This window comes from Protopterus annectens, chromosome 5.part0, assembly GCF_019279795.1.
Source record: "Protopterus annectens isolate FY-2018-M chromosome 5.part0, PAN1.0, whole genome shotgun sequence".
NCBI classification, from domain to species: domain Eukaryota; kingdom Metazoa; phylum Chordata; order Ceratodontiformes; family Protopteridae; genus Protopterus; species Protopterus annectens.
Window position 1 is genome coordinate 1,671,642,395 of NC_056735.1, and position 27,395 is coordinate 1,671,669,789.

A 27,395-nucleotide genomic window follows, 5' to 3' on the forward strand; every position below is an offset into this window, starting at 1 on the left:
AAGAGAATGCTTCTGGTAAATCTAAAGTTTTAGGGAGCCATGTTCTTAAAAAAGAAGTAATATTGTTACCTTCAATATTTTCTGGCAGTCCAAAAATCCTAATGTTATTGCGCCTAGATCTATTTTCGAGGTCATCCAGCTTTGTTTGTAAATGTGTATTTTGTTTCAGCAGAAACTCAATGTTGATTTCCTCTTCTTGTATTCTATTTTCCATGTCATTCACAGCTTCTTCTATGCCTGTCATCTGGATCTTCTGTTGTTGCAGGTCCATATGTAACAAGTCTATTTGTTTTCTAGTTTTTTCTATGAAAGTGTCTATTTTAGTATCCATTTTATCCATCTTAGCAGTAAGTTGCTGGACTATAATTATCAGAGACTGAAGTTCTTTCTTGATGCTGGAGTCTTGAGGATTTGTCTTACTGGAACTCATTTCAGACTGATAAACTGACAGGAAAATTTCCAAAGTAATTTCTGACAGGAATATTAAGATTTCCTTTCTTTTTTACATATAGTTCAAGAACTATATAAAATAAACATATTTAGAAAGAAAATTACTTCAAAAATTATTTTTTTAAGTAATTAATTCCTGTCAATGTAATGAAATTGGTGGAGCTGAAGAAATCTGCTGCTATCCTGTGTTCATCCTTGGCCACGCCCCCATGCAACCGTTTTTTGATAACTCCAGAGTGCAAAAACCTTTAGCCCAATGGCTCAGGCAACAGAAATTAGAAATGGTTGCTGCCAAGCTTATGGAGCCTCTAACACAGAAAATAAACCAGAGATCCTGTAGAGGTATTAGAGATACTTTGGAAATCTGCATAAAGTACAGAAATGTGGAAATCAAGAAAAAATATAAATGAAAGAATTAAATATGCCATGGTTAGAGATAGATGAGGCTCAATTACTTACAGTTAGGATAGGAGATGAGAAAAAAAAAAAGATGACGTATAACCAATCTATAGGAAAGTCCCCCCGGAACAGATGGTGTTCCTGTGCAAGTCTGGAGGTAGATGGGGCTCAACAATTCACAATTAAAATAGAAGGAGATGAAATAATACCAGGAATATATAACCAGTTTGCAGTCAAGTCTCCAGGAATCGATGGTATTCTGGTAGGCGTTTGGAAGCTAGGAGGGAAGAAAGTGATAAAGATCTGGAAGGTTTTGTTTAACAGTATTTTAAAAGAAGGAAAAGCACCAACATCATTGAAGAAAGCAGCAATGTCTGTAATACCTACAGATGGTAAACACCCATCAGAGTCAGTTTCATATAGGCTCATTTTGATTCTAAACATGATTATAAAATATGTATGTCTATAATGGCTAAAATAATGGCAAAGGTGATGCAAAAAATTGATAGATATGGATCAAAGTGGTTTTGTGGTAGGGAGCCAAACATTTGACAACATTAACAGAACAATGCAATCCAGTGGGAAGCATAATGTAAGAAAATACCACTGCTGTTGGTGGGTCTTGATGCAGAACAAGCATGTGATAAAGTAAGCTGGGATTTTGAGTAGGGCAGTGGAAGCATTTGCATTCTCCGACAAAATTATAAGGCTGATTAGAAAGATATATGAGGGATTGGAGGAGAAAATTAAAGTTGGGAGGGGGTCCTCTCTGATAAGTTCTATTTGAACAGAGGAACCAGGCAAGGGTATCCTCTTTCCCCTTTAATATTTGTGTTATATTTAAAACCACTGGCAAGGAAATTAAGGGACTCAGAATCTCAAGGATATAACTGGCATGGTATTCAGGAAAAGCTGACTTTATTCAGATGATACTATTTTGCAGTTGATGAAACCAGAAAAGCACATTTCAGTGTTAAGGTACATTCTAAGACAGTTTCGGGTCTTTTCAGGATACAAAATTAATGAAGATGAAACAAAGGCAGTAGCTGTAAACTATGTACCCACACATGAATTGGTTTAGCAATACCATATTTATGGGGCCATGACAAAATGTGGTACTTAGGAGTGTAGATTAAAAAATGATTCTGTTGTGGTAGCTAAGGATATGTGGGAAGAGACTAAACAAAAGATAATACAAAACGCTGAAAAATTGGAAGCTCTGTTTTGTGGATATGGATAGCAAGATGTAAGCAGCGAAAATGTTTTTAGTCCATTTAGTTTTATACACAGGAGAAGTTGTGGGTAGGAAATAAAGAGTTGAAGGATTTTGTTTGGGAGGGGAAAAGGGCAAGAATCAAGATGGAAAAAGTTGATCCTTCCAACAGAACAATGTGTTTTGGGCTTAGCTGATTTGATGGTGTATTTCAGAGCTACAAAGTTTGGGCTCCTATACATAGCACAAGCAGAAAGTTATAATTCAAAGTGGACAGAGATGATGACAAAACACAGGGGAAGCTCAAGAAACAAGGATAGACTGGGAGTTTGAATGCAGATCCTTAAGGATCATACAGAATATTATATTCATACAGTAGCAGGAAGTATTCTAAGAACTAAGCCAACACAGGGATGGCGAAAGGAGATTCTGACAATACAGATGACAATTAGGGGTACACAGACTAGGCAAGAGGGGGCTGGAATTTACAGTAGAGAAAACTGGCAAAAGAACCAAGGTATTTGGAGCAAACAATTACAGATGGAAAGGTAATAGAATGGGATGAGGCCAAGAATTCATTAGAACTGCAGGCAAGAGATTGCCTTCCCTATCAAGGACTGATATCAGAGTACAGGTAAAGATAAATAATTAGGGGGATCCTAAGCAAAAGACCAACACTGGTAAAGTTTTTAGTAGAATTTGGAACAGTAGTCACTGTTAAAAAATGGATGATTAGTAGGGCATATAAAATACTGCATGACAACTACAGGAATCAATCAGAGGAGGTTAAAAAGGATTGGGAAGACAGAATGGATATGAAATTACAAAGAAACAACAGGGGGATATTTGTATGGCTCCCGAATATGTAACAAAGTCTGGGAAATTTAGGATCCTTGCTTAGAAGTGTTTGCATATGTATTTTTATACCCCAAGCAGACTCCAAAGAATTTTTCCTAAGACAGATTGCAAATGCTGGAGGTGTGTTGGGGAAGAGGTAATTGGGAACATATTTTGGGAGTGTAAATAGTTGGTAGACTGTCTAAATTTCCCTGTACAATGGTACAAGATTTTCTTTCTATTTTATTATCAGTATGTTTTATACAACTGTAAATATTTCATTCATTAACAATAAAAAGCTTATAGCTGGCTGACGACTTAAGTTTACAAGGTAAACTGAATAGAACCAGTGAAGCTTATAAATGTCAGTATCCATCCTCAGACTCTTCCCTATGCCTCTTAAGAAGAAAAGAGAAAGAAAGTGAGGAGGTAGCAATAGCATGAAAATAAGAAGTCAGCTTTAGAGACATAACGGTCATAAAAAGACCCATGTGTAAAATCCTGTCACCCCTGATGAGGATACCTCACAGATGGAAGAGAAACCATGTGTTTAATTTTCAGCTTTCTTTTTTTTTTTTTTTTTTTTACAACTGACATCTGCGGAGTGTGGAGGTTCTGAGCCCTAATGTATCTCAATCAGCATATTAGGAACTTCTTCCCTAATGAAGATATGAGGTATGTCATCCAGTCTCTTTGATGTAATAAGCCATGGTTCTCCCATCTTGGCCAAATTGGACGACTGGTTGGAGATGCAGGATAGCTGTACCATATCAGCCTCCAACAGGGTTACATTAGTGGGAGAAGCAGCAACGGGAGAAGCAGCCTAACAGTCTGAGGTTTAATCAAAAGACACAACTGAGACATCAAGGGAGCAGGTCTCCAATTTAAGCTTCTTTGACTTCTGCAGCATGAAAGGTATGTCAGCTGTTGAGGAATCAAATGCCATCATACTGAGAGTAAGGGCTTTAAGTTTGTGGTTGTCAAGATCAATTTTCTACAAAAGCAGAAGACTATGCTGTCTTAGGCACAAATGCCCGATGGATTCAGCAATCCTTACAATCGTGCTCACCACCCAGACAAAACAAACATTTAGTATGGTCATTTTTGTACGGAAACAATAATTGTGGAAAATCTTACCATCACCATAGATGTCCTTCTCTTCCATGTTGCAGTATTCTTAGTGTGGGATTCTCTACCTCAGGCAAGCTGAACATCGGTTCCTATACAAAACCTTAAGCCTGGTTGCTGTAGGTGCATGGGACATCACATGTAGGGCCATAAACCAGGGACCTTAAATGTGACGACTGCACACACAGACCTCAGAACTTGGACAGTCAGACAGTCCCAAAGAGAGCAACAAGTGATGTCAGCCAGAATTGCCAAGTGTCATATGCTAGCTAGTCTGCTCTTGGTCTAGAGTAGAGCTTCCTGGTGCCTAAGAGATAAGCCCATAGTCCAAAGAGAAACTACAGGAGGTTGGAGGGAGGGAAGGAATACTGCAACCTGGAAGAGAAAGACATCTATGGTTATGGCAAGATTTTACACAACTATTCTATGTCCTTCTATTCCTGTGTTGTAGTATTCTTAGTGTGGGACAGTACCACGCTTTAAACTGAGGTAAGGGTGGAGGTAGAAGTGGAAGATTACAGAAAGCCCTGCAGGATTGCTCTAGCAAAAGCTGCCCTGGCTTTGGAGATGTGGTCCGAGATGTGGTCCAATTTGTAGTGCTGGGTGAAGGTGTGAATTGTGGACCAGGTGGCTGCTTCCAGAATGGATGCTGTGTCCAGCCCTTTGAGGAAGGCTGTGGAAGCAGCCATGCCTCTGGTAGAGTGAGCTCTCCCCTCCCTGGGGTAAGGGCTTGTCATGGTGTGAGTAGCAGAAGGAAATGGATTTTCTAATCCAAGAAATTGCTTGTTTGGAGACTGCCTTGACCAGAGCCCTGGAGTGGAAGGAAACAAATAGTTGGTTAGATTTTCTGAAGGACTTAGTTTTGTCTAGGTAGAATCTAAGTTGCCTGTGTACATCCAGAGAATGGAGAATCCTCTAACTATTGTTAGTCGGAGAGGGGAAGAAGGTAGTTAGGTGAACGGATTGGTTTAAGGACAGTTCGTTGAACACTTTAGGCATGAAGGAAGGGTTAGTGCGTAGGGTCACCATATCCTTGTGGAATGTGGTGTAGGGGGGCAGGCCATGAGGGCCTATAACTCTGACACTCTTCTAGTAGAAGTTATGGCCACCAGCAGGACAGTCTTCCATGTACACATTTGGAGCATAGCTGTGCTAGCTAGCTCAAATGGGGCTGTTACTTTTTCCAAAATGAAGTTTAGGTCGCAGGGTGGTGGGACTGGTTTTCTAGGCAGTCTAATGTGTAAGACCCCTCTCAGGAAAAGTTTTAAATCCAGCCTGGATAGCAAAGGGGGATCTAGAGGTAGGCAAGCTGAAATGGCTGAAAGGTGGACTTTCACTGAAGAGTAAGAAAGGCCATCCTTAATGAGTTCACAAACACAGGCAAGGACTAGGGATGGGTCTGCCTAGCCGGGTTCCGTATCCTTATTTTGACACTATTTGGAGGATCTCTCCCATTTTGATAAATATGATTTCCTTGTAGCAGGTTTCCTGGCCTCCCTCAAGACTGTAAGTACGTTCTCCGAGTAGCGGTGTCTGAAAGGGATTAGATGTTTATCACCCAGAGTGTTAGGCTTAACATCTGTTGGTGAGGGTGAATTAGAGTTCCCTTTTGTTGTGTGAGTAGGTCCACCTTGTGGGGTAACTTCTGGTGATTGCCCTTGGCTAATGACAAAGTAGGGGGAACCTGTTGCCTTGGCCAGTACGGAGTCACCAGCAAGATTTTTAGTTCGTCCTTCCTGATTTTCAGTAGGACCTTTTGGATTACTGGGAAGGGTGGAAAAGCATACAGAAACAGTCCCTTCCATGGAATGCTGAAGGCATCCACCCTCCCGGCAAGTGGAAAGTGATCCTTGGTGCAGACTTTATTCAATTGTCTGTTCTGGGGAGTGGCAATCAGATCCACTTGAGGTGTGCCCGGCCGGTGGACAATGTCTAGAAAGCTCTCCCTGTTCAACATCCACTCATGTTGTAGAGAGGATGTTCTGCTGAGAATGCAAAGTCAACTTGTGCCAGGAGGTGAGGTCCAAAATTTGTTAGTTATCCTGCATAGGAGGTAAGCTCTCATCCCTCCTTGCTTGTTGAGATACCACATTACTGTGGTGTTGTCTGTGAATATTTGAAGGGGGCCTGGTTACAGAATAGGAAGAAAAGCCTCTAGGGCCAAAAGAGCTGCAGTCATTTTCCTTACATTGATATGCTTCTTTTGAAAGGTAGGATTCCATGCCTCCTGTACCCTGAAACCTTTGCAGGTGGATCGCCATCCTAGGTCTGATGCATCTGTATGCATACACTGGGTTGGGAAGGTGATCTGAAGTGGTAGTCCCAGATTGCAAAGGATTTGTTGAATCCACCACCTAATTCTGTTTTGAGGCAGGGCAGAAAGGGAATTTGTTGCTCTAGTTGTGACCACACATTTTTCAGGTACCATTGGAACTTTCACATGTGCATTCTTGCTAGGGGTGGTGGATACGGATGGTGGCTGCCATCAGCCCCAGGAGTTGCAAGAACTGTCGTGTAGATATCTGAGGAGCAAGTAAAAGGTTTTGGAAGTGACTGGAGAGTAACAGGACTTAGCCCTGGGGAAGGAAAGCCTGCATCAGGTGTGTCCTGATCCTGCAGCCCAGAAAGATTTTGTCTTGCTGCAGGAGTAAGGAGGATTTGTTTAAGTTGGGGTGAAACCAGGTTTTGTAGAAGGGAGGTGGTGAACCTGAGATGATTTTAGAGGAGGTCTTCTGTTGTTGCTAGAAGGAGAATGTCATCTAGGTACGGACAGATTTGGACACCTTTGGTCCTGCAGTAAGCATTTGCTGGGGCTAGACATTTTGTGAATACCCTGGGTGCAGTAGAGAAACCAAAGGGCAAGGATGTAAACTGAAAATGAGAGCAGAGGCCAGTAAAACTTAAGAATTTTCTGTTGGAGAGTTTTATGGGAATATGGAGATAAGCCTCCTTTAGATCTAGAGTGGCTATGTAGGCCAGCGCTGGGATTAAAGGGAGAAGAGTTTGAAGGGATAGCATCCTGAATGATGGTACTTTTAGGAATTGATTTAGGAAGGATAAAGCTAGTATTGGTCTCCAAGGCCCATCTTTTTTGGGAACCAGAAAGAGTCTTGAGTAAAATCCTTTTCATTCCTGCCCTGGAGGGACAGGATCTATAGCTCCTAATCTTAGGAGGTCTAGTAAAATGTGAGGAAAGAGGTGGACTTGATTTTTGGGGGGGATGAGGCTTGGGATGGGTTTTTCCTTCCAAGAAAGGAAGTATCAATTTGAATGATAGCCAGTACCCATTGGTCTGATGTGATGGTTTTCCAAAAGGGGAGGCGGGCTGACAGGTAGATTCTGGGCAAGGCAGACATGCATTGTTGGGTGCATTTCTATCCTGAAAAGGCAGTCTTGGAGCAGGTTGTGAGGGAACTGGTCTGGAAGAGGTTTGCCTCCTGGTACCTCTCCTGTGCCTGGTAGAGGACGGGGTGCCAGAGGAAGGAGTTCTCCTGACAGAAGTCTTTGCAGGAAAATTCCTGTAGTACTTAGGAATAAGAGACACAAGCGAATGTTTGATGTCCTGGAGCTCCTTACTTTTCTCCTGCAGGTTTTTAAAAAGTTCTGCAGAATTTAAAACCAAGAGGTTATGGTCTAACAGGGCATCCATAATTTTAGATCTGAAATCCTCTGAGACTGGTTGGAGGTGAAGCCAAGAGTATCTGTGGAGAACTGAAGCAGAAGCTGCAGACCTAGCAGAGGCCTCTGTGGCATCATAATAAGAAGTTATGTACCTACCATAACGTTCCATGTTAGTTGTCTTCTCTCGCCTTCTTTCTTGCTGGATGGGTTCGGAGCCAATCCTCGGCTCCGACTCGGCACTTGCTAAGCTCGAGAGCTAATTTTACCAGCTCGAGGCAACCCTATATCCCATGATGCAAGGCGTGACTACCCCAGATCTCGTTTGGTAGCTATAGAAAAAACCCTGCCAGTAACCTTCTTCCCAGAAAGGAAGAAGAGGAACTAAATGTGGAAAGAAACCAAGAAAGGTAACCGCTAGATACTAGTGACACTTCCTACTGGGGCCCATAGAAGGAATGGATCGTACCCAGAGAAGAGTACAACTTCAAGGTCTGTCCAGGCTAGGGGGAAGGAGGGAGGGGCCTTAAGAAAGAAGGCGAGAGAAGACAACTAACATGGAACGTTATGGTAGGTACATAACTTCTTAATGTTAAGTTGTCAAACTCGCCTTCATTCTTGCTGGATGGGACCGCGTCTCTAGCACCTCTATCCTGGGTGGCTCAATGGAACAGACTCTTGAGAACTGTGGAACCAAACCTAGCCCTGTCTCTGGAGGCCAAGTCCAATTTGTAATGAGAGACAAAGGTGTGAGGAGTGGCCCAAGTGGCTGCCGCACAAATGGTGTCAATAGGTAGCCTATCCTGAAAAGCTGTAGAAGTGGATAGGCGTCTGGTAGAATGTGCATTTGGTTTTGAGGGCAGTTGCTTGCCCCTAAGGAGATAAACATGAGAAATGGTAGAAGACAGCCATCTGGATAAGGTCACCTTGGAGACCGGCAGACCCTTCCTGTTTTCTGCATAAGAAAGAAACAGTTGATCAGATTTTCTGAATTGTTTAGTTCTGTCCAAGTAATATCTGAGTTGGCGATGGACATCCAAACAGTGAAGTTTCTGTTCTGCTTTGTCAGAATAATTGGGGAAAAAAACTGGCAAATCAATAGATTGGTTAATATTCGTCTGGGAAGCAACCTTGGGCAAAAAAGATGGATTAGTTCTTAAAGATACTCTATCTTTGTGGAAAACCAAGTATGGGGGACGGACACAGAGAGCATGAAGTTCAGACACCCTCCTGACTGAAGTAACAGCAACCAGAAAAATTGTCTTCCAGGAAAGAAATTTTAATGAGCATGTAGCAGCCGGTTCAAAGGGGGGTAGAATCAAGGATACCAGCATTAAATTCAGGTCCCATTGCGGAGGGGGATCTTTGATTGGAGGTTTCAGGAGAAAGATCCCTCTAAGAAAGGCTTTGCAAAGCTTGTGAGACATTATGTTTTGATCCGCTAAGCCAACATGAAAATTTGAGATTGCTGCCAGCTGGACCTTAACTGTAGAGGAAGAACCACCCGACTGAAAAATCTCAGCTAGGAAGTCCAAGACTGACTGCACTGGAGCAGTAAAGGGATCTATGTCCCTAGACTTTGCCCAGAAGGAAAAATGCTGCCATTTGCTAACATAAATCCTTCTGGTAAAGGACTTTAGAGAAGCTACTATGATATCTCGCACAGGATTAGAAATCATAGGGAGCCTGGCTAAGGAAGGAAGTGGAGCAACCAAGCAGTGAGGTTGAGAGAATGAATGGGCTGGTGCAGATGACCCGAATGGTGGGTCAGAAGATCTGGAACTGGATCCAGATGCCAAGGCTGAACCAAGAGAAGACGATGTAGGGACGGAAACCAAATTTGTCGAGGCCAGTAAGGGGCAATGAGAATCAACTTGGCTCTCAAGACGGTAGCTTTCTGAATCACTTGAGGTATCAGCGGGAATGGAGGAAAGGCATAAAGAAGTCCCCGGGGCCAATCCTGGGTTAGAGCATCTCTGGGGGGATGGCCTGGTAGTGGAAAGAGGGAGAAGAAGTCTGGGCATTTGCTGTTTTGGGGTGTAGCAAAAAGGTCGCAGGAAGGGACGCCCCACTTCTGAAAAATCTCGTCCACTACTGATTGTTTGAGAGACCACTCGTGTGGCATGAGAATAGCTCTGCTCAGTCGTTCGCTAAGAGGTTGGATTTCCCGGGGATATGCGTTGCTATCAGAAACCGATGAGAGGAGATTGCCCATTGCCAAAGTCTGAGAGCTTCTCGACACAGTGGATAGGACCTGGTCCCGCCCTGTTTGTTGATATACCAGACTACGGACATGTTGTCCGTCTGAGCTGCAATAGTCCCTAAAGGAAGAAAGTCGCTGAGGGCTTGCAACGTTAAAAGCACTGCTCTCATCTCTAGGACATTTATGTGCAGATGGTATTCTATGGGTTGCCAAGTCCTATTGTCCATCCTGCCCTGATAATGCCCCCCCCCACCCGATAAGAGAGGCATCCGAAGTGACTGTGGCAACCGGGACTGGGGGAACAAATAGTCGGCCCTGATGGAGTTGAGGAGAAGACATCCACCAGGTTAGGTGACTCTTGCATGATTGTGTCACGAAGATCTCGTGGCGCATGGGGAGCTGCTGGAAGGACCACTGGGTGAACAACATCCACTGCAGAAGAGGCATGTGGAAGTGAGCTAAAGGAAGCAGTACGATGGCCGCAGCCATAAGACCTAGCACCTTCAGGATAAATCTGGCCCTGATCTTTTTGCTGAGTAGTATGATCCGAACATACTTTTGGATGTCCAGAATTCTTTGATTTGTGAGTCTTCCTGACATCCCGACAGTGTCTAATTCTGCGCCTATAAAGGTAATAGATTGGCAAGGCGACAGTGAAGATTTTTCGAAGTTTATAGAAATCCCCAATTGGTTGCAGGTGTGAAGAGTGTAGTCTCTGGCCTTGAAAAGTTGATGCCTGGTGGTGGCAGAGAGGAGCCAGTCGTCTAGATACGGAAACACCTGGAATCCTTGACGTCTCAGGTGAGCCGTGACCACTGCCATACATTTGGTAAACACTCTGGGGGCTGTAGTGAGACCAAAGGGCAGGGCTCTGAATTGAAAATGACTGGTCCCCAGCCGAAAGCGGAGAAACCTTCTGGAGCGCCTGTGAATTTTTATGTGATAGTACGCATCCTGAAGGTCTATTGAGCACATCCAGTTGTCCTTGCCCAAAAAGGGCAGAATGGACTGAAGCATGACCATCCGGAACCTTGCCTTTTTGACAAACTTGTTTAGTTTGCTGAGGTCTAAAATTGGTCTCCAATCTCCCGTCTGTTTGGGAACCAAAAAGAATCTTGAGTAGATTCCGGATCCTACTTGGTCTGCTGGCACTAGTTGGATGGCTCTTTTTGCTAAGAGCTTTGATACCTCCAGTTTTGCCAACTCCCTTAGACCAGGTGAAACGTCCGGGAGGGATTGATGAGGAACAGGATATCTCACGAAAGGGATATTGTAACCCTCGGATATGATCAACTGTACCCATTTGGCTTGAGAAAGGGAATGCCAGGCTGTTGGGTACAGCGACAATCTTCCCCCGACTGCCTCCAAGGGTGGACAGTCGGGCAACACCTCAGGGGTGCTGGAAAGGTTTATCAGAGAGAGGCTCTCTGTTACCCTGGTTCTGCGGACCCCCTCTGCCCCTGGGGTGGCGTCTATTGTTATTACCCCCTCTGCCTCTGGGGGTAAACTGACCACGTGCGTCCGGCGTGACTCCCTGAGATTTACGGAACCACATTTTCCCTCCCTTCTGACCTTTGGGATAGGGTCTTGAAGGGGTGGAGAAATGGACTCCTACGGCAGAAAGAGTCTTGCCGTCTTGCTCACACCTGGTCAATGTGTCCTTCACCTGAGGTCCGAACAAAGCTGAACCATCGAAGGGAGTATTAGTGAAGGACGCCTTAAAGGGGTCTGCGAAATTACAAAGCCGCATCCAGGACTGACGCCTAAGTGCCACTCCTGTACCTGCGGCTCTACTCGCCCCATCGGCTGCATAAGAAATGAGCCGCATGGAGGAGTTAGTTATAGAATTTAGGATACCGAGTTGTGAGGCAATCTTTTCTTGAGCCCCAGCAGCTGACGGATCCTGAACTACCTCACCTAGTTCCTTGAGAATATCTCTCTGAAGCCGGGTAAAGTGACAGAGATAGTTCAGTGAGCGCATAGCGAAGGTCGCTGAAGAAAACATCCACTTACCGTACCTATCCATGGTCCTAGAGTCCTTGTTAGGAGGATGGACAGGTACAGAAGGATCGGCAAGTTCCTTCTTGGTGGCAGCCGCCACCACCATGGCATCAACAGGGACACCCTTGGTGAGAAACTGTTTGTCTGAGGGGGCCGTGATGAATTTAGAAGGCCTCCTGGGGACTGGTTCCACAGAATCCGGGGCCGCCCACGCCTTTCGAGCCACCATTTCCATGAGCGGGACGAAAGGCGGAGACACCCAGGAGGTGGAGGGTCGAGATCCAAAAGCCTCCAGGTATACCGACTCATCCTCGGAGGGGTTAATGGAAGGCCAGTTCCCCCTCTGCTTAAGGAGTTCCAGGATGTCTGAAAATGAGACATCCTCAGAGGGGGACCGTGGGGAACCCTCAGACTCATCTAAGTCGGTATCTGATGTCGTAGACTCGGGGGAGTCAGTGTGCTTCCTCTTGCACGTCCTCTTACACGGGGGTTCTCCCGAAGGATCAGGAGAAACCTCGGAAGAGGAAGTTCTTCCCAATGGGGAAACCTGGGACGATGGATCTCTAGGTCCGGGAGCAAGAGAATGGGAAGAGACATCGACAGGCACCGAAGAGGGAGGAGCTAATGGAATTGACCGTTGACTCAGCTCCGGGGCTAGAACACTCCTCATCACCTCAAAGGCTCCCCCTTCCAGGGAGGCCAGAAGACTTCCACTCCGAAGAAACAGGAATCCCCGGTCCCGCCGAAAGAGAAGGCTCCGAGGCCGATGTCGGTGCCGAGCTCACCAATGCCGAAGCTCCAAGAGGGAGAGTGGGGTCGGACAAGGGTTCGATGCCACTCGCCCCCTCGGAGCAGACAAGGGAGACCCAACGACCGGATCCCTCCAAAAAAGGTCTCATGGAGGAGATCGGAGTCGAAGATGACGGAGCCGACAGGGGAGGTATCTGCTCCGGCGCACCCACGGTCAACGTTCCGAGAAGCTCCGGCTCTGATCTCTGAAGGAGAGTCGGAGGAGGAATTTCAGGGGATGAGGGATAGCGGTTGTCTGCTGAGACGGGCTATGGAGCATCTGGGCCAGTGCCTGTGATTTCAGCAGTCTACTTACCACCCTCTCCAAGTCATGGTCTGACAGCCTGGAAGACCTTGAAGACCGGCTCAGATGGCTCCGCTCCGAAAGCAGAGGAGATCCCGGAGCCGAATGAATAGACTCCAGGGAAGGGGACCGAGATCTCTTCTTGGAAGGAGCCATCGGAGCCGAAGATCCTTCGGTTCCAGTTGGAGCAGACAGCTTATCGGCACCAGTCCTGGTCAAAGATACGTCGTCTCCAGCCGAAGCCGACATCGGTGCAAGTGTATCGGAGCCAGCTGGCACCGATAGCACCACCTCAGAGATAGAAAGATCGGCTCCAGCCAGAGCCGATCTCGACTCCGAAGGAGTCGGAGCCACAGCCGAAGGCTTAGGAACCGCAGCCTGGGCTTTAGGTGGCTTAGAGGGCTTTCCCGACCCAGTCTTGGTCGGGGAGCCCTCTAGCTTCAACAAGCCACGTAGGATTAATTTGTTCCTACGTTCCTGCAGGACTCTCTGGCTGAAGGAGTGACAAATAGTACAGGAGTCCTGCAGGTGTAGAGGCCCCCAGGCAGTACACACAAGAAGTGTGACCATCTGTCAGAGACATTTTCTGACAGCACGAGTCACACTTCTTGAAGCCTGAGACCTTTACTTCTTTGGACATGGTATGCCCACCCAAAAAACACACACACACACCAGTCACACAGTTAGTTAATAAAAAGGGAAAAAAATTGAATAACACACCCACACTTCCTGACAGAAAAATAATGGAAGGGAGGCTTAAGGCCTGAGGGTGGAAAAAAACTATCCCTATACAAAGGAGAAAGGGTATATAGGGTAAGATAGGTAGGTATTAGTTAACTTTAACTATTAAGGGAAAGAAATAGGAAAAATTAAAATTTTTCTGACTGACTTTAGTATAATACTACTAAGACTTTACCTGAGCTGGTAAAAGGAGACCTCTTCGCGAAGCGGCAAACGAGATCTGGGGTAGTCACGCCTTGCATCATGGGATATAAAGTTGCCTCGAGCTGGTAAAATTAGCTCTCAAGCTTAGCAAGTGCTGAGTCGGAGCTGAGGATCGGCTCCAAACCCATCCAGCAAGAATGAAGGCGAGTTTGACAACTTAACATCTGCACCTAATGGAATGTCTTGCTACCTGAGAAGCCAGGGGCAGTTTAGATGCTATCTCACTTTTGGTAGGGTAGTCAGGGGTGGCAGCCAAGAGATTTGAAAGCTTGAGAAACTAGGTTCAGGACATATTTTATCATGTGTGCTTGGTAACTGACAGCTCCTAAGGCCATTGTGGAGGAGATGTACACTTTTTTCCCCAATCCTGTCCATGCTTTTGCTATTCTTATCAGTGGTCAGAAGAGATGCTGAAAGAATCAGCTTAGATTGCTTGTCAGGGGAGAGAGCAATTACTGCAGAGTCTGCCAGGGGAGGTTTAACTACGAATTTTTGGTCCACAGGCACTTTGTAGAACCTGTCCGATCTCTTAGGAACAGGTGGTTCCGAGTCTGGATTCTTGGATGCAGAGGCGAAGGCATCCAGACTGGCAAGTAAGACAGGTGGGACTGACGGGAGGGTGACTCCACTTGAAGGAGTTCAAAGTACCTCCTCTGGGTGTCAGTCATCTGGGTAGTGTCCCATTTAAAGTATTCTTTCATCTCAGTAATTGTTTCCACAAAGGTGATATCCTCTGGTGGGGAGTCCGCTTCAATGGATTCCTCATCTGGGGACTAGCATTCCAGAGGGGAGGCAATTTGTGAGGCATAAGAAATAGACTCGTCAGAAGATGAGTAGGAAGGTTCTAAATCTTCCTCTCTTTCTTGGGTAGTAGGCAAGGGGGGAGAAGTGGCAGAGGCAGGCCTAGGACTAAGCACTGGAATAGTGGAGGGGGAAGAGCCATAAAAGCCAGCATCAAGGAGTTAGTAAATGATTGCCAGTTAGGAACTCCTTCAGGGGTAGGAGTCAGGTGTTTAGTTTTCTGTTTTCGCTTAGGAGGAGTACGTCTGGGAGAAGGCCTGGGTTCTGGGGCCTGGGCTTCAGGTAATGACATCCCAGTCGGTCATCCAACTGTTTCTGGTTCTCCCTCGACATCGGTAGGGCCAGACGTCTATGCTGTCTCCGGGGAAGCGTAGGTTGTTACTTCTGAAGTGGCTTCCTTGGTGGGAGCCGTTGAAGTAGACGGTTCAATCGGATGTCCCTCAATCCCTACATCGGAAGCTGGTGGGACGTCCGATGGTGGAGAGACAACGGAGGTAGGCTAGCAAACTTTTGCTTTTTTCCATGGTGGTTCAGTTGGAACTGTCGATTCAGGATCCATCCTGAGCGCAAGCTTTTTGAGTTGTTAGTTCTCTAAATATAAGTTGAGGGCGGCCAGGTGGCTACAAAGGGTCTTCAGCACAAAAGATTGGCAAATGGAACAAGCAGTATGGTCGTGTTCCTTCCCTAAACAAACACAATGGTCATGCGTATCTTTATGCGGTATATAACGCCCGCAACAGCATTTGCCCTTCTTAGCTGACATTGGCTAACAATAACTACAGCTAACCAGGCTCAAGCAAAAGAAACTGAACATTTCCACAAAGGGGTACTCAGCTTTTTAGAAGTCTGAGTGTAGGAACGAAGCGATTGATGTGACACTGTCCGTGGCTGAAACGTTCTGGGGTCTGTGCATGAAGATGTCACATTTAAGGTCCCAGGTTTATGGCCCTATGTGTGATGCCCCATGCACCTACAGCAACCAGGCTTAAGCTTTTGTATGAGACAAACATTTGGGTCGCCTGAGGCAGGGAACTCCACACTAAGAATATTGCAACATAGGAATAGAAGGATATTTTGCTTTGCACAATCAAATTTCCATCTCTTCAATAACATCTACAAAACTTATGAAAAAACAAAGAGGATCCTCAACAGGGATACTTATCCACCCAATGGCAAAGGAAAAGGCATGAATCATACGGCTGACAAATTACCGCTGAAGCGAGAGCTCAGGTCTTGCCCGACAGCAAGAACGTTCTGAGGTAGTTTGTTTCCATACAGCATTTATGTACCACTGCCTCCATTGGGCTAAGTTCATAAAGCAGACATAACAGCATTAGGGGCACTCAGGCTTTGCTATGCTGGCTGGATGCACTGCTATCCTTGGTAGTTTTCCCATAGGTTATTAATACTGCAACACTGATCATGGAAGAGCATCTGTAGGTTGTCAGCAATTTTTCCTTCATTTCAATATGTCATACCAAATCAATTAGAGAATTCTTAAAGAATACAAATACAATAAATACTTACAGGATAGTCATCCAGGTCTACAGGTTGGCGGAAAGGCTCTGAATCCTCACACTGGAAAATATATTCTATCAGCTCTTTACAACGTCTCTTCCAGTGTTTCCGATCATATTTGGCTTTGATGCATAATTTCTGCTGCTGTCCACCATAAGCCTAAGATATATCAAACATTTTAATAAATATAACATTCTTAAGCATAAAGCCTCAACCATGTATCCAAAATGGACACTACTAATAACTACATCATGTTTTAGTATCATCTCTTGTCCTAACTGTAGTTCCCACCACTTGTGTTAGGTGTATGTCTATTTTCTGTCATGAGCAAAAGGTCTACAAAATAAATTATAAAATACACAAACTACAAACTTACAGAACTACATGACAAGAGACACAATGTAACATTACATACTGTTAAGTAAATTAAAAGATGCTACACAATAAGTAACGTTCCCATGGACGTGTTGCTAAAACACAGAACATGCTCAGCCATCACCTTCCTTTGAATGGTGTATCAAGGTTGGAGCACAGGTTCAAATTAATGTTTACAATGTTAGCTACAGGAGTACTCATTTTTAATGGACTAGTTATTTACTTACATACTACAGTTGGCGGGGGGTGGGGTACATTTGAAGCCATAAGACTGTTCAAAGTTATATCCCCTCACTGCAGAAGGGGACCCTTCAGTGAATCTTTTCCATAAAGCGTTCCCTTTGGGTAGGCACCTCTCCCACTACAATAGCAAGTCTTATGTTGGCAGAGTAACATGGGTTTGAAGGGGAGAGTGTTTCCTTGTGCCTCTGTTCTTTACTACCAGGAAATTGAAGAAAATGATCAGAGGAAGAGCAAGCTAGCAAAGACAAGAACCGTATAGTGGTCACACTCCAGCTAAACAAAAGAAAAATGCTAGAGGAAAGTGGCTAGAAAAGCAAACATACCAAAAAAAAAAAAATATATATATATATATATATATATAAATATATATATAAATATACATACATATATATGTATATATATATATATATATATATATATATATATATGTATATATGTACACATTTGCTTTAGTCTATCCCACTACCTCACTCATAATAATCAGCTTCCAAAGATTTGCAATTGAGGAAGTGTAACACAAATGACAGAGTTTCAGTTGCCAGAGCAGAAGCCTCCTGGAAGGATCTTCTGCTGAAAAGATGAATACAGCTGTGTTAGGAACTTACTTAACTGTAGGTGTTAGATTACATTTCGCTACTGCAGTCCTTACTTTCTGGATTCCTGCCTGCAGGCATCCTGACTGGCCAACCTGACCTTCAGACCTCTACCTTCCCCTGGGTGTTGACCAACATCCTCCAACCATTAGGCAGCAATGTCCTTATATTGTGGAGAGAAGGTGTTGTTAAATGCCCAGGGGGAAAGGTAGCACTGGAAGTTAGGCTGCACAGTTGGTCTACCTGTAAGTAGTAATCCTAAAAGTGTGGACTGAAATAGTGAAAACTACAGTGAACTTGCTGTCTTATTTTTAAGCTGTGCTTTCAGTTTGTAATGTTTTGTAAATATCTGGACAGTAGTCTATGTTACTACCTATAATTATTTCTTGCGCATACCTCTTAACCTTTTAGTGCAAAAAAAATCTGGACAAAGCCTGACATAATGCAGGGATAAAGGTTCAAAAATAGGGACACATTTAAATATTATTATACACTTAGAAAGTTGCTAGAGCAACAGGATTTGTGTTAGCATTCATTTTCGGAAGGATATGACGTCTGAAACTCAAATGCATGTCATTATTTAGTTACTTTAATCCTTACAGCATCCCAGTGATTTATAAAAAAAAATGTTATGAGGATCAGATCAAAAATATGTTCCAAAAACCTGGACATTCTGCAAAAATCTGGAAAGTTGAGAGGTTTGGTCTTGAGTAAAAATATGTCTAAAGTATTTTACAAAAGTAGCTGCAGCTCCAGCACAGTGTACCTTTACAGGATCCTCAAGTGTGCTGTAGTCACCAAACACAACATTATGGGTCAACTATTTCTATAAGGCATGTTAGTTAACAAGGCTTTCTTTTCCCTGCATAAATTACATAAAGAGATGAGCAGATATTCTGTGACTACTCTCTCTTTCTTTCTGGTACAATACAGCAGGTGTTCTATTCATTTTGATAGTTTAGGAAAGCACAGAAATGAAGTGGCAGATAAGACAATAAGAAACCTATAGAGAAATAAATAATGTTTAATTAGATCCTTTTGTTAAGAAATACAATATGAGGAGATTTTTGCCTGCAGTCAAAGATCATTCCTCCAAAAGCAAATGCCACAAAAAAAGTCTACCATGAAGCATACTTCAAAACTGTTGAGTCTGCAGAAGACAACAGAAGAATTCAGCAGCTGTACAACAGAAGGCGGATTAAGAAGAGTTTCCTTCCATTAACTGAAATCAATTTGGGGTGGCGGGGGTCAAGGATTTGAGAATTAAAACAAGAGAAACTGGAAACAGGTGATGATTTACCAACAGAGTTGTTCTGATGAAGTTGGATATTGCATCTGACAAAATCGCTTAACAGTAAAATACACTGAATTTACATCTGAAGCAGTGTTCCTGACTGATACGTGTTTGTGTGTTTGGTTAGTGGTGGATTATTTCCAGAGGACCTTCCAAACATGATGCTGATTTTATATGTGGATGACGTGTTTATATTTAAATCTGACCATTCTCAATCATCCAAACCATATGTGAAAATGACCTTCTCCTAGCTAGCAATTGGTTAACGGAACATAAACTACTTCTTACTCCAATAAAACAAAAAGGATGCTTTTCAAAACACACCAGAAACCAGTTAAAACTCAACCCTTTATATCAAAGGCTACACTACCACCTCAATCATCTTCATTCAAAAATAAACAAGAAAAAATTAACTCTATTATTCTGGTCTAGGAAAAAAATCATTTTGCACCTCAAAACCCATTAGAACAGCCCCTGGCCACAGCCTTCTCCAAGAACTTACCAATAATACAGAAAGTCACAAATAAGTCTTCAATAAAAAATGTTGTACCAAAATTTATTGAATCCTTAATTTTATTAATACATCAGAGAATATTAGAAAAATGACATCTAAAATATATAAGATTATTAAAAATGAAACATAATATTTTAAAGAAAGCTATTGGGAGTATTTCTGAATTATACATAATTATCCAAGAAAAAGATATAAAACATATGTATGACATCATCAAAGCATACTACATCTTCAATAAAATGGAGACTGTTTTCATGGAAATTCATGCATAAAAGTGTCATAATACCACATAGAATAGAAATAATGTACAAGAAAAAAAGTAGTTTGTTAGAGATGTAAGACAAATGTCAAAGCAGACTGGCAACGTGTTTTTGACTGAAGTTATTAAACCATTTTTGCTATTAATATTTTTTACAGGATTCATTTAATAAGAAAATTCAACCTAACCAAATCATTAATCTTATTAAATACACCGATACTTGATTGTTTCAAGAAAATGAATTATCCACTTCTTTGGAGCATCCTAATTACTGGGAGGAAAATAATCACAAAGAATTGGAAAAATGAACAAATTCCAGTGCTGAAGGAATTCATAGATATTGCAACCATCTGTCATTATGAATTTTTAATCAAGATGAGGACAACTAGAATTACCACTTTGTATAACACTTGGATGGAACTCAAAGAATTGTTACCTCATTACATCAGACTGACACCTCCAGGTGCACCTGAAGTTAACTCCTATTGACACCTCTAGGTGTCAAATACTGCTTGTTCATATTTGCATCAATAATTCTAAAATCATGCTATATACAAGGTTTTAAAAGATTTCAACTTAAAGCTTACTCAATGGCAAACTCAACTGCATTAATGTTTGACCTCTGTCTAGTACAGGTGAAGAAATATAAATTTTTTTAAATACTAATTTATATAGACATAATGTTCACATTTTTCTAAATATCTCAACTACCACATAACACAGACAGAACTCTTTACCCTCATATGAAAGCTCTCAGCTAGATGAATAATATGCTGCTGACAGTATAAATGTAATTTGAATGGTTGCTGAGATATCGTAAGTTTACAAAATATTACAAACATAATAGTTACTGTGTTTACTATGACTTAGAAAATTCAGTTTAAGACCTAGAACCTAAATTAATACTACCACTATAAAATAGTTTGTGCTGAAGGGTTTGCCATTTATACTTTTTTCGTAACCCCTATAGTTTCCACGGATATGAACATTTGTTTGAAATGTGAGGATATAATTTGATTCTTTCAAAAGGCTTAGGCTCTGCCCATTGGAAGTTACAGTGCAAACTTCCTGAGCTCCACTGGAGTGAATGAGTTAAATAAACAGCCATAATCTAATTAGCAAGTGATTTTTTTTATATGTACATCAAGTTTATTTACACTGCAAGACATATAGTAGACACCTCTGTAAACAGTTGTTGGCGTTATGATTTATTTTAATATTTTATTTCTATAAACATTTCACTTGTTAAAATTTGTCATTCACTGGTTATAATCAATAAAAAACATTTAAAAAAAAAAAAAACAACAAATAAGTCAGCTCACAAAACACTCCTCTCCTCAGGAGCAACACTGTCTCATTCACTGGAAAGCCAAGACCTCCTTTTCTCTCTTCTCATCATACTCCTCCATCTTGAAATATAACTTCACGTCCATCAAATCTCAACAATACGTCTACCCATCTCAACAATACGTCTACCCATAGTCTACAAAGTCAATACACTACAACTCAACAACTCCTTAAAACCAAGCTACAATGCAAAAACTACCCCTTCTCATTTCTAGCTTCCAAACTTTGAAAAGCTCTCCAAATTCACCTAAAATGACACATCTCCATTTACTTTAAATGTAGGCCTTAAAACACATCTACTCCAATAAGCCAAATGTAATTGCTTTTGAGACAAATCACATAACCTAATAACTCTTAACCCTTTTACTCATTTTATATCGCACTATTCCTTCCCTCCCATTTCAAGAATGTAAAATTACTGGTGGGAGACAATTTAGAAAATACTAAGTGAATACACAATTTGACTCCTTTTCTTTTGTCTCTGTAGTGTTGGGTTACTCTGGCTGACGGGGAGAAGTAGACCTGGTGAGAATCACTACAGAACTTGTTCCTGGCTGAGATGGGGGGGTTACAGAGTCTGCGGACTTTAGAAGGAAACATTTTTTCCCCAAAATCGAGACAGAGTTCCTCAGCTTTTAGTTTCTCTTTTTTCTGTCCTTGTCACCTGAAGTAACTTTCTCCTCCGACACTAACTTGGAAAGAAAGAATCCCTTTAATATATGCATGTTTCTTTTATCTTGGAGCTTTCACAAATATTGCAATCACTTTCCAAATGTCCCAAACTAGGACTTTGTGAAGGATTTTATTTCCATATTCTTTGCATTTTTTAACCCTGGTTTTGATTCCAAAGGACAGGGAGGGAATAATAGGGGAAAAAGACAGTGATGAATAACAAGAGACATTTTAAACAATGGCTTCAGCGACTGCAGAAGACAAGCAGACAACTTACAACAGCTTTTCAAACATGAAAAAAAAAAATACACAAGGCATTTATTTGACTAAAATACAACAAATAAAAACTGCTGAATGCTCAAGCTTGTTTTGGAAACATCAAAGCTGCAATGGTGACAATGAGATCTGCAGTATCTCCATAGAGCAAGGGATTATGAGACAGTGGAGGAGCTTGACCTTGTGAGGAGACATGTTGCTGAAAAAGAAGGCACCAAACCTGATCCCATCCAGCTTTATAATGTCTGGACAGTAACAGACTAAATCTTTACTTTCTTCTAGAAGTCACTTTCAGTCAACAGACGCTTAAAGTAAAAATTGATTCTAAATTGTTACATCTAAAACAACCCTGGGTGGGCTAGAATGCCACTCTGTAACCACATACAATGAAAGCATGACCAGAATAGTGCATATCTATGAACATTACAAGGTGCTAATAGACCACCACCCATGGTCTGAGCTTAATAGCTAACTCACATCCATTGTTATCTGCATTCTTTCTGTGGTCTGTTCCAAGCAGCTCTCTGACCCCACAATTACAGTGTACCCAGGTTCTCAGGTAGAACATTTCAAGGAACTAGCTACCTCTCTGTGAACGGCATTTATTTCAAAATATCCACATCTCAGCCTGCCACTTATTTTATGTTTCTCTAAGTCTACCTTTTCTCAACTCCACAACCTCAATTGTTCCCAAATAATACACTGTGCCCATATCATACAGTTTTCCATTCTCTTCTGCAATGCACACATGCCCAACATTTTTAATGCCTCTGCATTCCCCAAACACTCTATTTTCCTCACTGTGGTGGTTTTGTACTGTTCTAAAAATCCAATTTTCTCTTCCTTACTATGGTCTCCACTGTACACAATACTCCAGATGCAATCTAACTAGACATCAACACAGAAGAAAGGTGACCTTACCATCTCTGGAATCCAACCCAGTGTTACATCCCTTGAAACAACCTATAGGCCTCTGGGCACATTTCCTTTACACTATGCAGCATGACTTAACTTCCAGATTATCACAAATTGCTTTCTTTCATTGTCATACTTAGAATCATTCCACAAAATGTATATTTCAGCGGTTCTTGCTCTGAACAGCATTAGCAGTTGATATGTGAGCACTTGCATCAGATGACCTTCAAAAAGCCCTCCTGCTGTGGGCGGAACACCAAGGTACTTCCTTTTTGGGCTCTTCTAAAAATTGTTTGGCCATCAGCTAAATCGGACATGCCAAATATGACCCAAAAACATTGCTGCAATACTGTTTTTTTAAACTTATATTGAATTATCACCTAAGACAGGCAAACGCACATTTGTATAAAAGCAAACAAACCATATTGTACAATTATCACCAATTCAACATTACATTAATTGCTTAATTCCTGCCTTCCCTTAAACCTCAGTCCTCCTCCAAAACATTATTATGCATATACTGTTCCCACAATTTCCATTTTTTTCAATGTAACTTGCTCCTAACCTTTTCTAAAGATCCCACTTCCACTTTGATTTCCATTTTCTACTAACTGCTTTTTTGGCATCTACCAAAATTAAACTTAGCAAGGCCTTACTATGTCAAGGCAATTCAAATCCTCTATCCATCTAAAAACATTTTCTTCAAGAATGGCCTTCATGGATATGTTGTCAATGAGTCCCAGAAGTGTTGTGGCATCAGGCCATTCTTGAAGAAAATTTATAGTTCATAATTTATAATTTGTGTGTGTTTAGATATATTATTACCTTTCAAAAAAATTTTTGACCCATTACATATTGTTGTTTGGCTTTATAGACCCACTGCGACAGCAGCATGAGAGTGAATTACCTCTCTGCAATTTTGCCCTTATCCATTTCTTCCTGTTAGAAGTTTGTTTTACAATTTCCACTGTATTATAGCCTATAAGGTTTTTTCTTCCCCCCTTGTTGCTAAAAGCCACTAAATTCGCTAAATTTGTTAAATGAGTATGTTCATTTCATTTTATTAATATGTTAATTTTATATTTATATTATACATACAATCTACATATATTTCCTGTGACAGAATTATTAGAATGGAGGGTTTTTTAGAGTAGGAATTGTGATAGTTAGATAGATGCATAAGTTATTAAAGAGTGGATTTATACATATACATTCATGTGGCAGCAAAGATGCTTAAGGAGAAAGTTGAGAATACGTACGTATACACAATCATTTTATTTTATTATACACTGTATATTTTACAAATGTATTGCAGATTATATTTTATTTTGGTTTATTTTATTGTAATGTGGACTATTTAGTTGGAAAGGCAATAGTACAGGGAGAAAGTGTTACGGGTAGTATAGTTCGAAATGGAATTGATACAATAATGTATTGTTTCTTTAAGCTGTGGAATGTTTTCATTTGATTTTGGCGCCTTAAAAGTTTTATAAGGCGGACGATCCAATTCAATGGTGTTCTGAGGAAGCCCATATGATATGGGTGAAAGCGCTTAACCAAACTTACGTACAGTCCGCAGCATTTGATGTTATGTGTTTTTATTTTATATTGTTACACGTTTCTAGTTTTGTATATTAGTTTTAACATTGTTATAAGACGCTGAGGTTCGACTCGGTCTCTTTTTGAGCGTTGTCGCTAATAAAACTGTTTGGTTTTATTTCATTCGTTGTGGAGAATTGTTTCAGACATTTACAAATGGATTACTCTGCAAGTTATTTCATTTTATTTTAACGGAACTAGCAGCAGTATATTTTGTGGTGTTGGAGCACTTATTGGAACTCCGTGGTATCATCATTTTCAGTTTCTCTACTGGAGATTATTACTAAATTCCCCTACAAGTGTCTCTTCCTGTATAACCAAGCATTTAAATACCTACAAGTTGTCTCTCAAATCCAAAGGAAAAACTTGTCATTAAGTACCATGGGGAAGTTTACATCAAATTCTCATTCACATAACATACAAGCTGATCCAGGATTTGTATGTTGCATCCAATTACTTTGCCCAGGGAACTTCTCTTTTTTATATATTACACAAATTGTTGAATTTTTCCCTTATTCTCAATTAACTAAAACAGGTTTTCCTTCCATATTTTGAGTACCTAATGCACCAGGTGCTTGTTTCTTTTTTCTTTTGTTGCACATTAAAAATGTAATACAAAAGTTTGATTAAAAAAAGGTCAATTTCTTTCTTTCTTTAGTGATGGCTTCTGTTAAGGCCATATCTCATTTTCATTTCTTTTGGTAACAGTGCCATGGCAACTCTGAAATTCATGTCCTTTTTCTTTGACATCTTTTTAGGCTTGTTGGCTGTTGGTGAAGCACCCACCAAGAGGAGAAAAAGCTGAAAGAAGAAAGGAGCCACTTTTGAGATTTTAAGTATTTTTCCTCTGTTTATTTGATAAGTTTTTCTGCATAGCTGCCTAGTTTGAGCATTTTCTGGCTTGTTAAACTTGATTTCTGCATTAGTAGCTGTATTTAGAGCACAACCAAAAGCTGTTTACTGAATTTCCTGTTTGCACTTAATTTTAAAATCGTTTTTTCTCAAAACTTGCATATTTTCTGTCTTTGACCTAGCACTCTTGTGTGGGGTCATTTACTGCACTGTTATAACTTGATATTACTTGTGAACCTCTGCCATCTCTGAAAAAACAAAAAAAATCTTGCTTTTTCCCACTTTTTTGAGATTTAAAAAAGTTCAAGTTACAGGCTTGCTGTTCTTGAACTGTTTTGTAAGTTTCTGTGAGGCCATTTTTGCTTGGGCTAAAGGAAAGTCTCTCTGTTGATCAGTGGCAGTGAAAAACATTGAGCTGCTTCCCTGCCCCCCGTGGGAGTGGTTACTGACTTGAAACTGTAGTTTTATTGGCCGTTTTGGGTCAATTCCTGGCTCTTTCCAGCCCCTGCTATCAAGCACGCTTTAGAGTGCTTTAGCGCGATTTAGCGCGGAGTTGCCACTAGAGTAGCATTGGGCAGCGCTGGTTTAACAAGGTTAAACTTTTTCTGGCTCCATAAAGTCTGTTCTTCATTTTTTCCCTTAGAACTGCTCTACTAGTAATCTAAACAGTATATCCCTTAACTAAAAAGCGCAGCACTTGTTCCTAAAAGCTTTTACTTGTCTTAAAAGCATCTTCTTTTCAGGTTTAGCACTTCTGTATTATACAAAGTCCCTCACTAGCAAACCCCCCCAGGAGTACCCACTTCCTTACTAAGTCCTCTCTTATTCAGTTACACCCCTAACTTCTAAATTTCTCTACCATGGGCAAGGGCCAGATGCTGGCGTCCTCTCCTGTCCAGTTGGTGAATTTGGGAATATTGAGGCAATGTTACAATTGCCTCATGTACACTGACAACCCTCTCCTCCTCCCACATAACACAAATACTTGCGAGAGATGCAGCTATTTAGCCAAACTGGAGGCTGAGCTCTCTCAACTCAGGACTGGCAAGACCAGACAGGAGGAGAAGGCAACTACACACACCACAAAACCAGTCTCACATAAAGCTATCACAACAATGAATCAAACACAAACACACAAAGTCATACTCGGAGGCTCTGAGCAAAAATTTACCTAAACAGCAGAGGCCTCCAAAGCAGACATCCAAGCAACTGCCACCTCATGGCACACCACAGGCAACACATAAACCACAAAATCAGTGTGCAAAGCAGTCACAGCCCTTAAGGCCAAATACAACACCAAACATACTTGTCATAGGTGACTCCATAGTCAGACACACTGACGTCCCACTCACCAGGCTGAACAAGGAGAGGGTCACAGTAAGCTGCCTATCGGGCGCTAGAATCCGCCACATAACACAAGCACTCGGGTCACTCCACAGCAAGTACAAATATGACACAGTCATTGTCCATGCTGGTGTGAACGACCTGAGACGTACCTTCCTGGACTACATGAAAAGAGACAAAGAGGAGCTCTCTGATTATGTAGCCCAGGCAGGTATGACCCTGACCCTGAGCAGTATCCTTCCTTCACCAAGAATGATGCCACAACATAGAGACAAGATGATCAGCTTTAACAATTGGCTTAATTTCTGGTGTCATTCAAAGGGGATCCAGTGTCTGTCTGCCTGGGATGACATGCTTGACAAGCCACGCTGCTTCGCAAGGGACGGCTTGCACCTGTCACCCCTGGGATTCCGGATATTGGCTAAGGCTCTTGCCACCCCCATAGTGCCTTTTTTAGGCAAGGCTCAAATTCTAAACCTACCACCCTAGAAAACAAAAATGGGAAGAAACCAAGGGTAATGCTGCTCAATGCCAGAAGTCTAAATCTCAAAATGCATGCACTCGAGGCCCTTCTCAGTATGGAGAACATCGATGTCTGTGCTGTGACTGAAACCTGGTTCAAGGCTCCTGAGAGCACCCCGGCACAATCAGGTTTTACCTCATATCATGCGTTCCGGCCCCAAAACCCGGACCACACCACAAAAGGAGGGGGTGTATCCATATTCATCAAGGATACCCACACCTCCAGGTTGGTGGCAACGCACGAAGCATCGGAAACCATCCAGGTGCAATTAACCATAGGCAAAACTGCTCTACAATTTGTAGCATGCTACAGGCCACCCTCTCAAACTCAGGAACCCCACACAACCTTCCTGAAGACACTGGAGGGTATAAATGTATCTCCAA

The 27,395-nt window shown here is 42.0% G+C and overlaps 1 protein-coding gene across 1 annotated transcript in view; it reads right to left on the reverse strand.

Moving 5' to 3' along the window:
- The window catches only part of BRWD1 (bromodomain and WD repeat domain containing 1), a gene marked incomplete in the record, with an annotated part of 4,378,631 nt that overhangs the window by 428,752 nt on the left and 3,922,484 nt on the right, over positions 1-27,395 (reverse strand). The window contains 1 exon segment of the mRNA XM_044071461.1: positions 16,216-16,365. Coding sequence (XP_043927396.1) covers positions 16,216-16,365 — 150 coding nt within the window.